Source organism: Cydia splendana, chromosome 1, assembly GCF_910591565.1.
Source record: "Cydia splendana chromosome 1, ilCydSple1.2, whole genome shotgun sequence".
Classification (NCBI taxonomy): Eukaryota; Metazoa; Arthropoda; class Insecta; order Lepidoptera; family Tortricidae; genus Cydia; species Cydia splendana.
In genome coordinates this window covers 203,121-216,904 of record NC_085960.1, presented here as the reverse complement: position 1 = coordinate 216,904, position 13,784 = coordinate 203,121, and the positions used below count along the sequence as shown (strand labels likewise).

Below are 13,784 nucleotides of genomic sequence, written 5' to 3'. Positions count from 1 at the left end.
AAGAGCGAGCGGGCCCAGATGGATGCGGTGACCGAGGAGATGGCGCAGCCATCAGTGCCCGCGCGTGCGCCGGCGCTGGGCCGCTCGGCGCGCAGCTCGAGCTCGGGTAGCGACAGCGGCGGCAGCTCGCTGCTGTGCGCGGCGCCGCGCTGGCTGGCCGCGCGCCGGCGCCGCCCACGCCTCGCTCGCGCTGCGCACACCTCGCGTGCCTCGCATCGTCTCCGACCCGCCTCGCAACCAGGTATCACCATTAACGAACACCTTGTTTACCCCAAGTTACAGCAATAAGAACCTGCCACAAGTTCGTTTTTACAAGTTTTTAGGCAAGTCCTTCTCAATCCCCAAGTACTTAGGCATCAAGCAAATAATTACAATTTGCAGAAACTACCCAGTCATTTTAGTACCTAGACCTACTCATTCAGACATGGTTAACCCCTAGAAGGTTTAAATCGACATCTAAGCAAATCTTCAATATTATGGCCATTTAACCTTTTCGACGCCGTGTCAAACACAAAAGCTGTCACGCGAACGCCACGTCACCGAAGTGTCAAAACTGAAATTGAACTTTATGCATATGCACGTAGGTCTATGTTGCTCTGTGGTCTGTGACCGATCAATCAGTCTTTGGCGTTGAACCTGCGGTGCGTATATATCGGTCATTGGCGTCCAAAAGGTTAAATGAATCGGGATGATTTGTTATTGTTGTGCCTAATCATTTCTGTCATAGTTTGTATAAAAGCTATTATAAATATTAACGAATATATCAAGCACTCGGTTCACTTGCAGACGTAACGGACAACACGGGGAACAAAGCTCGCTCGGCGGCCGCGGCCGGGCCGGACGCGGCGGGCGGCTGGTCCGTGACCGTGGCCGGCTCGTGCCGCGCCGCGCTGCCCGCCGACGTGGAGATGCGCCTGCGCTTCCCGCGCGACGCGCGCCCGCCGCCCCCCCGCGCCGCACCCCGCCCGCCCCGCGCCGACGCAGACAACACGCCGCGTCGGAGCATCGCCACCCGGTCCGACGAGGTACATTACGTGTTCCTCGTCAAACAGACGTCTAATCGTCCCCAAATCATTGACGTATCTCAGGACTGGCCTGACCGGCAATAAGAATGGGGCATGAATGGGGCCACATATTAACTCACATTTATAGACGGGTCTAACGCGAAATTTATTCAATTACCTTTATTTACCGACCTTTATTTATTTATTTATGTGTCGAAACTTCGGTAAATAAGGGTAATTGAATAAATTTCGCGTTAGACCCGTCTATAAATGTGAGTTAATATGCGTTCAAAACGCGAAAGTTTTAAATATTATATGAATGGGGCCAGTACAGCGGTGTGACATCGCTACAACGCGATTTGTTTATGAGTTCGCATCACGCACGCGATTGGTTGATGAATTCGCATCACGCGCGCGATTGGTCGCGTTAGCCCCAAATTAAGAGAAAAGACCACCCCACAGCAGCGGTGGGGTGCGAATCGCGACAGCTTTCAAAGCCGAAAGGCGGATAAAGCCCTCCAGAGTGGAGAGTATCGGAAGAGATCTAACTATGCGTGACCGTGACGTGACGGGCTCGTCCCGCGCCGTGCTGTCCGCCGACGTGCAGTTGCATCTTATCTTCTACTAATCTTTTTTAAACTATATAATTATAATGTAGTAGTGCTGTGTGTACTATGCCGCACCCTCACACGCACCGTAGTTGTTACGTACAGGATGCCCAGTAATTAATGGGTAACCTTCTAACCACCGACAGGGCACCTTAGGGTGGTCAAGAAAATGCACTTATAGGTCTGTAAAAGTTTCATGGTTTTCGAGATAATCTACCTTTTCTGTCTTTTTTAATAGCTAGCACCATACTTCACTTTAATCAGCAACTAGGCCATATCTTTGTTTGTAAAGATGTAAATAGCATGTGTGATCGTGATCGTGATGATACCATAGAATCAGTATTAGACTATTTTTAAGAAAGTTGGCCACTCTGTTCTCCATACATTTTTATTTTTTCACCACAAGCGATCAAACTGGTTGAAAATGTTAGAGTATAATGTAGTTTTTTGGAGTAAGGTCTAATTTCTAAAAATACGCCTTGGTTATGGAAAAACGGTTAGCAGGCCTATTTGAGAATATAAAAAAAAACAGATGGTAAAAATCTTTTCATTTGTGGCGTTTGTGGCCTAACTAAACGATCATTACACTGAAACAAGAAAACAACATTAGAAAAGTACGATTATCTCGAAAACCACGAAACTTTTACTAGACCTATACTTAATAAGTGCATTTTCTGGACCGGCCTAAGGTGCCCTGTCGATGGTTCGAATGTTATCCACCAATTACTGGGCACCCTGTATACTAGCACTTACGGGTTATTATATTTTTTTTATATTTAGGAAACAAACCTTCTCATACAAATATGTTTAAACGTGTAGATATACAATTAGACCTATATAGGTCCATTAAATATAAAATACTGATATTCATAACAAATAGAAACAGGCCGGGCTAGTTCGACAACTTCGACACTGCCCGTAAATAGGAAAATACACAAAAGTAACAATTAGATACACGATTTGACACTATTGTAATGAACCTAAACATATTCCAATCTAGGTACATAATATTTATTAGAAGAGAGTGCCAAGCTATTGCCATTGCACTTCAATTCGGTTATTACCATTGAGCACCGTACCTGCATGATTAAGTTTTGAATTTAGTAAGTATATATAAGTACAGTCGTGAAAATATTGTGACATGAAATTGAAAATTGTGGCTTTGACTGGTTTCTACAGACGGGTACCACTTAAGCCACTGCTACGTTTAAGCTGTGAGGTTTAAATAAAACAAGGAAGCTCACTTAAAAAAAAATTTATTTAACGCTTAAAACGTCGCTAGCATTCGATAAGATCGTCGAAGGGTCAAAGTCCGTTAACCGTCTGATTTTTACTCCCGGTTTACGAAAGTAGTCGCTGCCCACACGCTAGTACTTCCCTGGCCCGCTGTGTAGCTGAGAGCGATGAAGGGCTGAGGGACGTCAGCCGTGTTGCACCAGGGTCAGCACCAGGTCCTCAGGGTCAGCGCGAGCGTGCCACCGTCGGCCTTCTAGCCATGCTATAGAACCCCAAAGGGGTTACACTGGCTCTAACCGTTATTACATGTACTAAACGAGTACAGAAACTCAGGCAATTACTATAGCCCTTATTAAATTGTATGCGCTGCGAGTGCGCAACATGCACGGACGCTGCGAGAGAGCGACGTGCGCCTGCGTTGAATCTCAGAAAGGAATGATCGCCGGACGGACCGCGGCGCGGCAGCCAGACAGCGCGGGGGGAACGCGGCGAGGGGCATGGAACCGGTCGGTAGCCCAAGTACTGATTCGCGCGGCGAGTACAGTCAGTCGCGCAAATAACAAGTTGAGATTAGAATTAGACTACACGTTATTACTTTAATCCCTAGATTAGTGTAGGTAACAAGTAAATGTTAGGTAAGTGTTAAAATATCATACTTATAAAATAATGTAACTTATATTAATGAACGCAGAAATAATTACATACGATTAACCTAGGTTACGTAACATTTATGTTACAGTACCCCGGCGCGCCATGAAGGATTTTATTACCCTTAAGGAATGAAATCCGTGAAACCTGGTACCTGTAATAATCACACTGACATTACTCATCTTTCATACTTCACGCTTACACTACCACGTTAGCAATTACCCTATAGGCTTAATTACAACGCACGATTCCAGAAAGATTATACGGGTTTCCCGTTGCAAGAACTGGAGACTATACAAGAACCGCTACTTAAAGATGTTAAGGCGCAATATAATTATTTCCAACATCAAATTCGAAGTGTGATCAACAGAACATATTAATAACTAAAAACAATAACTACTACTTATTAAGACCCACTAACTTAAGATCCTTAACATGCCAAGTACCAAGATCCTTACCCGCTAAATCCTGTAAAACGTATACCAGAGGTGACTTTTTCCCAATAATCCTAGCCTTTATAAATTTAGGAGCCAGTTTCTTTGTGAATTGCTTGCCCTTGTCACTCAAGAAATAGGCGCGCTTCATAACAATATCACCCACAGAAAATTCCACAGGTTGACGTCTAAGATTGTAGTGCGAAGTACTTCTTTCATGAGCATACCACAGTTTCTTTTGCACGTCATCAAAAATAGCGGAAAGGCAACCCAAGTTTTCGGCGTAGATATCGCGTGGTAGGAACAACACCTCGTGTCCGATATCGTTGTCCGTATAATGTGTCCCACAAGGTACCAACTCGCGACCATACACTAGAAATGATGGTGCATACTTTGTGACTTCGTTGACGGCGCTATTTATGGCAAATTGAACCCTGGGAATAAATAAGTCCCAGGACCTATGGTCATCCTCAACAAAGGTGGAAATGCAAGTAATGATCGTACGATTGTAACGTTCCACCAAATTGACCTGTGGACTATATTTCGGTGTAAAAAAAACGTTAGGAACATTATAAAATTTGAAAAAATTATCCATAACTTTCCCGGAAAATTGTGGTCCATTGTCCATTAGGACCGTTTGTGGTACTCCGTGCACTAGAAAAACAGAATCCTCTAAGATTCGTACAATCACCTCCGCAGTGGCCTGTTTAAGTGGAAAAATCAAACAATACTTCGAAAAACAACACGTGACAACTAAAATGTAGTTATTTCTTTTCCTCGTAGTTGGCAACGGGCCCATCAAATCAATAGAGATCATCTGGAATGGTCGTGAACACTGCTTTGGCCTACCCATCACCCCTAAAGTTTGGTGGTTCTGAGCCTTATATGCCAGACATTTGTCGCACGAACCAACAAACTGAACAACGTCCTGATACATCCGGGGCCAATAGTAACGTAAACAAAGTCTACGGTAAGTTTTAAAAATGCCCATGTGCCCTGCTGAAGGTTCGGAATGATTATCGGAAATGGTTGATTGACGTAACTCCATAGGAACAACCAACTTCCATGAAAATTCCGACGTAAGATCATGCTTATTTTTAGACAAACGGTATAAAGAATTGTCCTTAGTCATGAAATTTGGAAAATCAACCGGGTTATGAACGCAACCGTTAAAAATGTTAGTGTACCAAGTATCTCTGGAGGTCAGATGAGAATTTGAAGTACTAATAGCACCAACAGACGCACGTGATAACGCATCCGGAATGACGTTATCCACTCCCCTGCGGTGTTTGAGAACAAAGTTAAATGCTGAGAGACGAACACCCCAACGAGCCAATCTACCGGTGGGATTGTTAATAGACAGGAACCATTTAAGTGCACTGTGATCAGTGTAGACCGTGAAAGGCTGTCCATTTTCCACGTAGCAACGCCAATACTCCAACGCAGTCACTACAGCTAAAGCCTCGCGTTCGGTTATACTGTAGTTCCTTTCAGCAGCGGTCAAGGCCTTCGACATGTACGCGATCGGGTGCTCCTTGCCATCGATAGTCTGGGTCAACATGGCACCTAACCCGTAATTGCTGGCATCACAGTGTACCTCAAACGGCCTAGAATAATCCGGACAGCAAAGCACCGGAGCAGAAACAAGTCGCTCCTTGAGTTCCCTGAACGCAGAGTCTGCCTCCGAGGTCCATTCAAACGGCGGAGAGCCCTTCTTTGAAGAAGTAAGCTTATTTAGAGGACCAGCAATTGTACTGAAATTAGGTACAAAACGCCTGTACCACGTAGCAGTCCCTAAAAACCTCTTGACCTCCTTGCGAGAAGTTGGAGTAGGATAATTTAAAATAGCCTCGACTTTTTCTGGATCCGTTCGCAAACCAGAGCCATCAACCACATAACCGAGATATCTAAGCTGGCTATTAAAGAAACGACACTTTTCTAAGTTAACCGTTAAGTTAGCTTTCTTTAACTTATCCAAAACGCGTAAGAGTAATGTTACATGACTATTGAAATCCTCGGAAACCACTATTATGTCGTCCATGTAAGCGAACACTTTAAGACCGAACTCTGAGAATAACAGGTCCACTAATCTTTGTTGAGTAGCAGGAGCGTTAGTCAGGCCGAACGCAGTTCGCTTAAAGTGAAAGGTACCCCTACCTGGAACATAAAATGCCGTCTTGTTTCTATCCTCTGGAGCTATCTCAATTTGCCAGAACGCTTTGGACAAGTCAATACAAGAAAGATAACGAGCATCCCTAAGGTTATCTAGAATTTCGGAAATATAGGGCAAGTTATAAGCATCACGCTTTGTCACAGAATTAAGCTTACGGCTATCGAGACAAAATCTAGGTTGTCCGTTCTTCTTGGTGACGATCAATACAGGCGAAGACCAAGCGCTCTCGCAAGGCTCAATTACATCAAGAGAAAGCATCTCGTCCACCTGCTCAACCAAAATACGTTGCTTTTCAGGAGATAACCGGTAGTAGCGCTGACGAATTGGACTCGTATCGCCAGTATCAATGTGGTGTGTAATTAAATTCGTTACGCCTAAACCTTTACTGTTGGAAACACGGAGGGCAAACGAAGCCGAGGACGATCTCCAACAAGATGGAGCGATCAATTAAAAGGGGCTCCATCCTCAACCAACTTTTGCTCGGTTGTCAGAGACGCGATGAACAGGCACCGTTGGAGGCAGATCATAAAGACCAGGTGTGGAGCATCCACATCCACCGATGACCACGATCCTCAGTCATGAGGGAGCGACCACAGAGAGAGAGAAACCTTTACTACGAAAAGAAATATCTTCAAACTGTTTCACTACATTGTCCGCCAATAGTCTCTGTGAATCATCCAAATTGTCGTATCCCTGAATGAAGGTTTCACGATCGGGTTTGGTGACACTCCAATCTGACAGAGCACCATCATTCACGATGATAGCACAAAGTTGCTTGGGTACAATATCAAAAGCACGCCAAAAATCCCAACCTAAAATGAAGTTATTCACAACAGCCGGCACTATAAAAGCCTTCACGACATGAAACTGGTTATTAAAGTTAATAGGTAACTCTATGTAACCCTCACATCTATAAACGCTACCTCCCGCTGCAGTAATCGAAGAGCAGCTTCCGCTCATTATCTTGTACCCATTGTCAACGAGTACTGAATGAGCACCGTTGCCAAAGATTGTTACCGCAGAACCAGAGTCCAACAACCCTGACAAAGTTAAATTACCGACCTGCACTGAGACGTAAGGCCTGTCATCATTCTCTAAATTTTGCCTCAGAATTGTGTCAACCCTATATGACCTAAAGAAAAGATTAACTGTACGCAACCAACCCTGCCAGTCCTCCTTATCAGATTTAGGTGAAGTACTCGTACAACTATCGACACAATTCTGCTCCATCAGTTTTTTGGATCTAGGTTCTTATTTTTAATGCAATCAGGGCAATCAGGGGATTTTACCCCCTTACGACCGCAAACAAAACAAACAATGACACCCGGCACCTCGGACAATAACGTGCCCTGGGCTCGGATTTAGAGACCGCAGCTACATAACTGGGAGTATTATTTGCTTTGCCATTAGTACTACTGCTATAGTTGCCATTATTCTGAGCATGCGATTTATTATAGTTTTGATTAAACTGTTTATACTTATAATTATTGTAATTGTTACCATAAGAGTTAGTAGCAGAATTAGTCCTATTTTTAGAAGAAACGCCAGAGTAGGCGAACTCTGGGGGTTCTTCTAAAAATAGTAAAAAATCAGACGGTTAACGGACTTTGACCCTTCGACGATCTTATCGAATGCTAGCGACGTTTTAAGCGTTAAATATTTTTTTTTTTTTTTTAAGTGAGATTCCTTGTTTTATTCAAACCTCACAGCTTAAACGTAGCAGTGGCTTAAGTGGATTAAGTTTTGAATTTAGTAAGTATATATAAGTACAGTCGTGAAAATATTGTGACATGAAATTGAAAATTGTGGCTTTGACTGGTTTCTACAGACGGGTACCACCGAGTGCTGGTGCCGCTGCTGCTCGTGCGGTGCAGGAGGTGCCAACGCAGCGCCCAGGGTTCCCGGGGCGCCGAATGCGCCCGCTCTACCGCCGCCACCTTCACGCCGCGCTAGCCTTACTTTCACCATGAAAAAAGATGGTAATTTGAGGTTTATTTTATTTATAGTAAGTATTTTTAGTTTTATAACAATGTTTAGACTAAAGGCCTGCGCAAACGGTTCAGGCGGAGTATGTCACTTTCTTAGGACGTCACATTCTGAGGACGTCACATTCTGAGTTCGTCACTTTCTGAGTACGTCGCTTTCTGAGAACGCCACTTTCTGAGGACGTCACTTTCTGAGTTCGTCACTTTCTGAGTACGTCACTTTCTGAGAACGCCACTTTCTGAGTACGTCACTTTCTGAGTACGTCACTTTCTGAGGACGCCACTTTCTGAGGACGTCACTTTCTGAGAACGCCACTTTCTGAGGACGTCACTTTCTGAGTACGTCGCGTTTTTTAGCATAGGTACGATTTAACAGTATAATATACCCGCACGAAAAATGTATACTGTCAGCAACCAGATTAGCTGTTCGGCATACGGTCGCTTTTATATCCTACATACCAATACCAATCTCTGTTTGCCTTACGCCTGACTGGTAGAGAATTCCATTTGGCAAAACGTCCTATGTTTCGTGCAATAAAGTGAAAATAGATAAATAAATAATAAAAAAACAATCTAATTATGTTTAAATCATTATTTAATTCAGAATACTTAGAAACTACAAGCACCAAAACATCTAGCCACAGATTGGAGTTAGGCCGGCAACAGCTTCGATTCAATACACATAAATGTTTCGCACAGTAGGAACCATAATTTTATCATTCGCCGCTGTGATTAGCTGGTGAAGGTATCACGGCAAGCTCGCTGACACCAGTAGAAGGTCATTCACACATATTTACATTTAAACGGACTGCCGCTCCTTTCGTGACAACATATTCTTCAACATACCGCGTCTTCTGTCATGTCTCCACAAACTCACGTCTTTTTTTCTGATGATAGTGTAAATTTTGGATATCTGCGTATAAAAATCAGCTCTTGCAGTTTTGGTTCAGACAATATTTCTTCTCGTGTCACCTGTGGAGAATAGGCGTCAAAGGATTTTTTCTTCATATCGTTTTCGATTTCAGAATATATGTATGTTCAGCCATCAATCACTTCTGCGATACTCTCATAGTTCTCATGTTCTGCATATATTTAATGTAATTTATTTGTTTGTTTTCTTCCTATATAGGTTACACGATGAATTTTTAAATTAATATTACATTGTACTTTTAGCCTGACAATAAAAATCTATCATGTCGCCGATTTGACATCGCTGATTTTTTTTCTATTTAAAATCCGAAACTACAAAAAGGTTATAAAGTTTGTCAAAGGACTGTCTCATTTCCAACATAGACAGAGATAAACATACTATCTTTGTCTTACACTAGTACTAGCACCCAAAAGAAAAGGATGAGTGTAGTTTTTATTGTTCTTATTTAATGACAAATTTGTTTGACCACTTACAGTCCGTTAACTCTCAGAATGAACTTCGTTTTTCGGGTAAAATCGGACGTATTCGCGTAATAGAAAATGACAGCGTCGTACTGATTTAGTTGCAACTTGCAATCCAACACTCAAAACTATACAGGGTGGTCTATACCACGACGTCCAAAATTTTTTTTAGATTCCTCAATTCAATTATAGAATATGTATGTTAGCCGGTTTTTTGTAGTTTTCGAGGTATGAATTTTAGAACTTTTAACTTTTGTTAAGAAATTCCGGGCCTAACCAATTAATTTATTTTAACAAAACTATTGAACTTTTTTGAATGTTCCTTTTTATAACATAATCCTTTACAAACGACGCAGTTGCTAAAAAAATCAGCATCCTCACTTGGCTGCGAGATGGAAAAAAATACAAAAGTCAAAGTTTTACGTTCAAGCAGGTCAAGTTTAGATTTTATCTATTAAAAAAAAACAGCGAGTTCAACGACTTTTGGTTATTTTAGAAACTGCTAGTCCCTAAGTTTTTTTTAAAGGTAAAAAAAAGTGACAATAGTCATAATTTGACAGAGTCACCGGTCAAAGGAATCGAGGTGGAAAGTTCCCAAATTAGTAATCTGATAGCCCACGTAGTGAAGAATCTAAAAAAAAAAACAACGGGTTGCACTCCGGGAGTGCCGGCAGAAGTGAAAACTCAATGACATTGTAACAGTTTTTCGATCAGGTCACGTGTCCGTCTTACGTCTTACGAATCTTACGGTCACGTGACCTGTCGCGAGTTTAACATTTTTTCCCCATCACAAAAAGTGCACAGCGCCGCTAAAGAAGTTTTCACTTAAAAATTTTGGACATCGAGGTTTGTACCACACTGTATAGAGTAGTTAATACCACCATAACTAGTAGGTAAATATTTAAATTCATATTAAAATATGTGACTTTTAAGTACTGTATAATTATTTACAAATTAAATTAATACAATTTTGTTTTAATTTATTTTTTTATGTTAAAGTAAAATTTAATTAAAACTAGAGATAAAATAAAAAAAAAAAAACTATAAAAATCGTACAAAAATGTTGACTGTTATTATTACCACTCTGTATAATTTCAGCCAGAAGTAGTAAATGACGGTGTGACGTTCTGCTTTCAAATTCTGATTCTATTTTATTTAGATTATGACAAAAAGTCAAATAATCGCAATATAGTCATCAACCAAATATTAAGCATAACGTCATTACATTAGGGCTTGTTTTACATTGAGACAATAGGTATCCCTAACTTTTTGCGAGTGAGTAAGATAGCAGAACAGCAGTATCACCTTCGAGTGTTACCGCCGATACCCGATGTAAGTATCTTTCTAAAATCCGAAGGTCATTCTGAGAGTTAACGGACTGTAGATAATATGTTGCGCTAGCTTCGACCCGCGACTTCATCTGCTTGGAAATATGATGATGATGATGATATCGTACCTATGTTAAAAAACGTGACGTACTCAGAAAGTGACGTCCCCAGAAAGTGGCGCTCTCAGAAAGTGACGTCCTCAGAAAGTGACGTACTCAGAAAGGGACGTTCTCAGAAAGTGACGTACTCAGAAAGTGACGAACTCAGAAAGTGACGTACTCAGAAAGTGACGAACTCAGAAAGTGACGTACTCAGAAAGTGACGAACTCAGAAAGTGACGTCCTCAGAAAGTGGCGTTCTCATAAAGTGACGTACTCAGAAAGTGACGAACTCAGAATGTGACGTCCTCAGAATGTGACGTCCTAAGAAAGTGACATACTCCGCCTGAACCGCGCAAACCGGCGGAGCGCAGCGCAGATCACTTTAAAATTATCAATGTATTTTCTTCCCTATTTCAATTACCTACCTATTGGTTGTTATTTTTTTTTTAGACTTTATTTCGGAAATCACAGATCCATAAATGATTATTTAGGTACAATAATAATTATTACTTATCACTATGTTAGTATTGACAACACACCTTATATTTAAGTACATACATTATTTACATTATAAATAAATTCACAAAAATATTCTAAATTACAACACAAGTCATTTATCCCTCCGGTAAACTGGGACATGCATCGAGGCCCAATATTTATAAAAGGGATTATCAAGCCTCTCGCTAATTTCGGTTAGAAAACTGTTGGAGCTGTTTCTCAATCGGTGCATCTGAGATGCTGTGCATTTTCTCATAATGGCGTAGAAATCATCCATCCGTGCCTCCGCAAACATCCCAGAGGCAGTGCAAAACCGAGGCAGCCCCAACAGCATTCTGTACCCATTGTTGAACTGGACGCGCACGGCGCCGTAAGTCCGCTTCGTATATTTGATCCACATCAGGCTGCACGTATAGAACGTTTGGCTGTATGACTTAAATAGCGTTCGCTTCACCTCAATCTTACTGCGTGCAAACCTGCGGATCAACATATTCGTCCTTACTGATGCTACCGCCCTACGCTTCCGCTCAATATCATCATCATCTGTGAGGTCTTCTGTTACAATATGTCCGAGATACTTAAATTGAGTAACCCTACTCAAAGCTGTTCCACAAAGAGTCACCGGCGGCACCTCCGATGGACTCTTGCGGCTCGCTCGGAATATAAGTAGCTCACTCTTTTTGGCATTATAGCAGAGCCCATGGGACTCTGCATACGCCTCACATACACTGAGCAGTTTTTTAATTGCCCCGACCGTTGGGCCCAGTAGCACCATGTCATCGGCGTAACTGATGTTGTTTACCATTTTACCACCTACTATGAAGTATTTGAACAAATTAAATTATTTTTCAGAAAATATTTTAATTTGTTTTTATCAAGTAGAAACACTACTATATAAATTATAAACTGAAATAAATGTCATATACTAAGAAAAAGTGACCAAGGCCTCCAGTGCCCCAGGCTGGAATCGAACCAGCGTCCTCTGCTATCGCGGCAGGTGCCTGAACCACTCGGCCACCGGGCCACAGCGACATTAGTCAAATTTTCCAAGTATATGCACTTCCTACTGAAGGCTTGTGGCGCCCCCTGGCCATCTCTAAGGTAGAACAGTATGGTTCGAACCTTCTATCTGGATCATTCTCATGATGATGATTTATTTCAGTTTATAATTTTACCACCTATAGAACATCCGACCCTGGTGCCACTGAGCTCAACAATCAGCTGGTTCACATACATATTGAACAGCAACGGTGACGTTAATCCACCCTGCCTTACTCCACATTCGGCCTTATAGCCATCCGAGTATGTGTCTGCCCATCTTACATAATTGACTTGGTTGTCGTACCAAAAACTAAATAACCCAGTGATTTCTGGAGGTACTCCAGCTGCTTTGAGCTTGGTCCAGAGCTTTTCGTACGACACCATGTCAAAAGCCTTGGACAGGTCAAGAAAAGCAGCATACACAGGTGTGCTTCTATCAGTGTAGTATCGGACGGTGTGCTTAAGAACCAGAATTGCACTTTCAGTAGATAACCCAGGCCGAAAACCGAACTGACCGTCATGTAGCCTGGCGTATCCACTAAGGCGGCGTTCAAGCACACCGTCCAACACTTTTGCTACGATAGTAGCCAGCGATATTGGCCTATAGTTACTCACCTCCCCAAAATCTCCAGTCTTATTTTTAATAATGGGAACTATAACGGTTTTCATAAGGTCCACTGGAAGATACGAATGTCTCAAGCAAAAGGTGAATAACATGGCCAGGAGTCTATAAATATGTGGTCCAGCATTTTGCAGGTGCTCGACGCTGAGCCCGTCATGCCCGGGAGACCTACCTCTCGTCATGCGTTTAATTACTGATGCGACTTCTTTAGCTGTTATAAGAATAGGTTCCCGAGCATCACTGTGCTCAGCATCCAGCTCCGCCTGGACCCCCACTGGTCTGGCTTTAATCTGAAAATGGCCCCTAAACAGGTTGGCTATTTGCTTTGGGTCATCTAAACCTCCTACTGACACTGGAATACTAGCCCTAGGATTTAATTTATTCGTTTCAGTCCAAAATTTCTTAAAATTATTTTCTTTGTGCAACGAGGCAAGGTTATCCATTTTTGTTTGCTCTTTATTTTTCTGACAGAATTTTAATTTACCTTTAAAAATCTTTTTCGATGCCACCATATTGTCAAATAAGTACCCAGAATTTGGTTTACCGGCCCTAATCCAATTCAGAAAACTAAGACGAGCCTTCCTGTGAGCCTCTCTGACATGCTTATTCCACCCTGTTCTAGGTTTACCTTTCCAAGCCTTAACTGTATCCCGACAACTAGCAGCGGCTCTTGACAGCGACGAAACAATGTCATTATATAGGGAGTCAATCATT

The 13,784-nt window shown here is 42.2% G+C and overlaps 1 protein-coding gene across 1 annotated transcript in view; it reads left to right on the top strand.

The window, feature by feature from the left end:
* Window positions 1-18: 18 nt before the first annotated feature.
* LOC134798573 (uncharacterized) overlaps window positions 19-13,784 on the top strand; it is a 29,646-nt gene continuing 15,880 nt past the window's right edge. Inside the window, exons 1-3 of the mRNA XM_063770949.1 lie at window positions 19-241; window positions 787-1,025; window positions 7,932-8,082. Of these exons, the coding sequence (XP_063627019.1) occupies window positions 19-241; window positions 787-1,025; window positions 7,932-8,082 (613 nt within the window). The remainder of the gene's footprint in view (window positions 242-786; window positions 1,026-7,931; window positions 8,083-13,784) is intronic.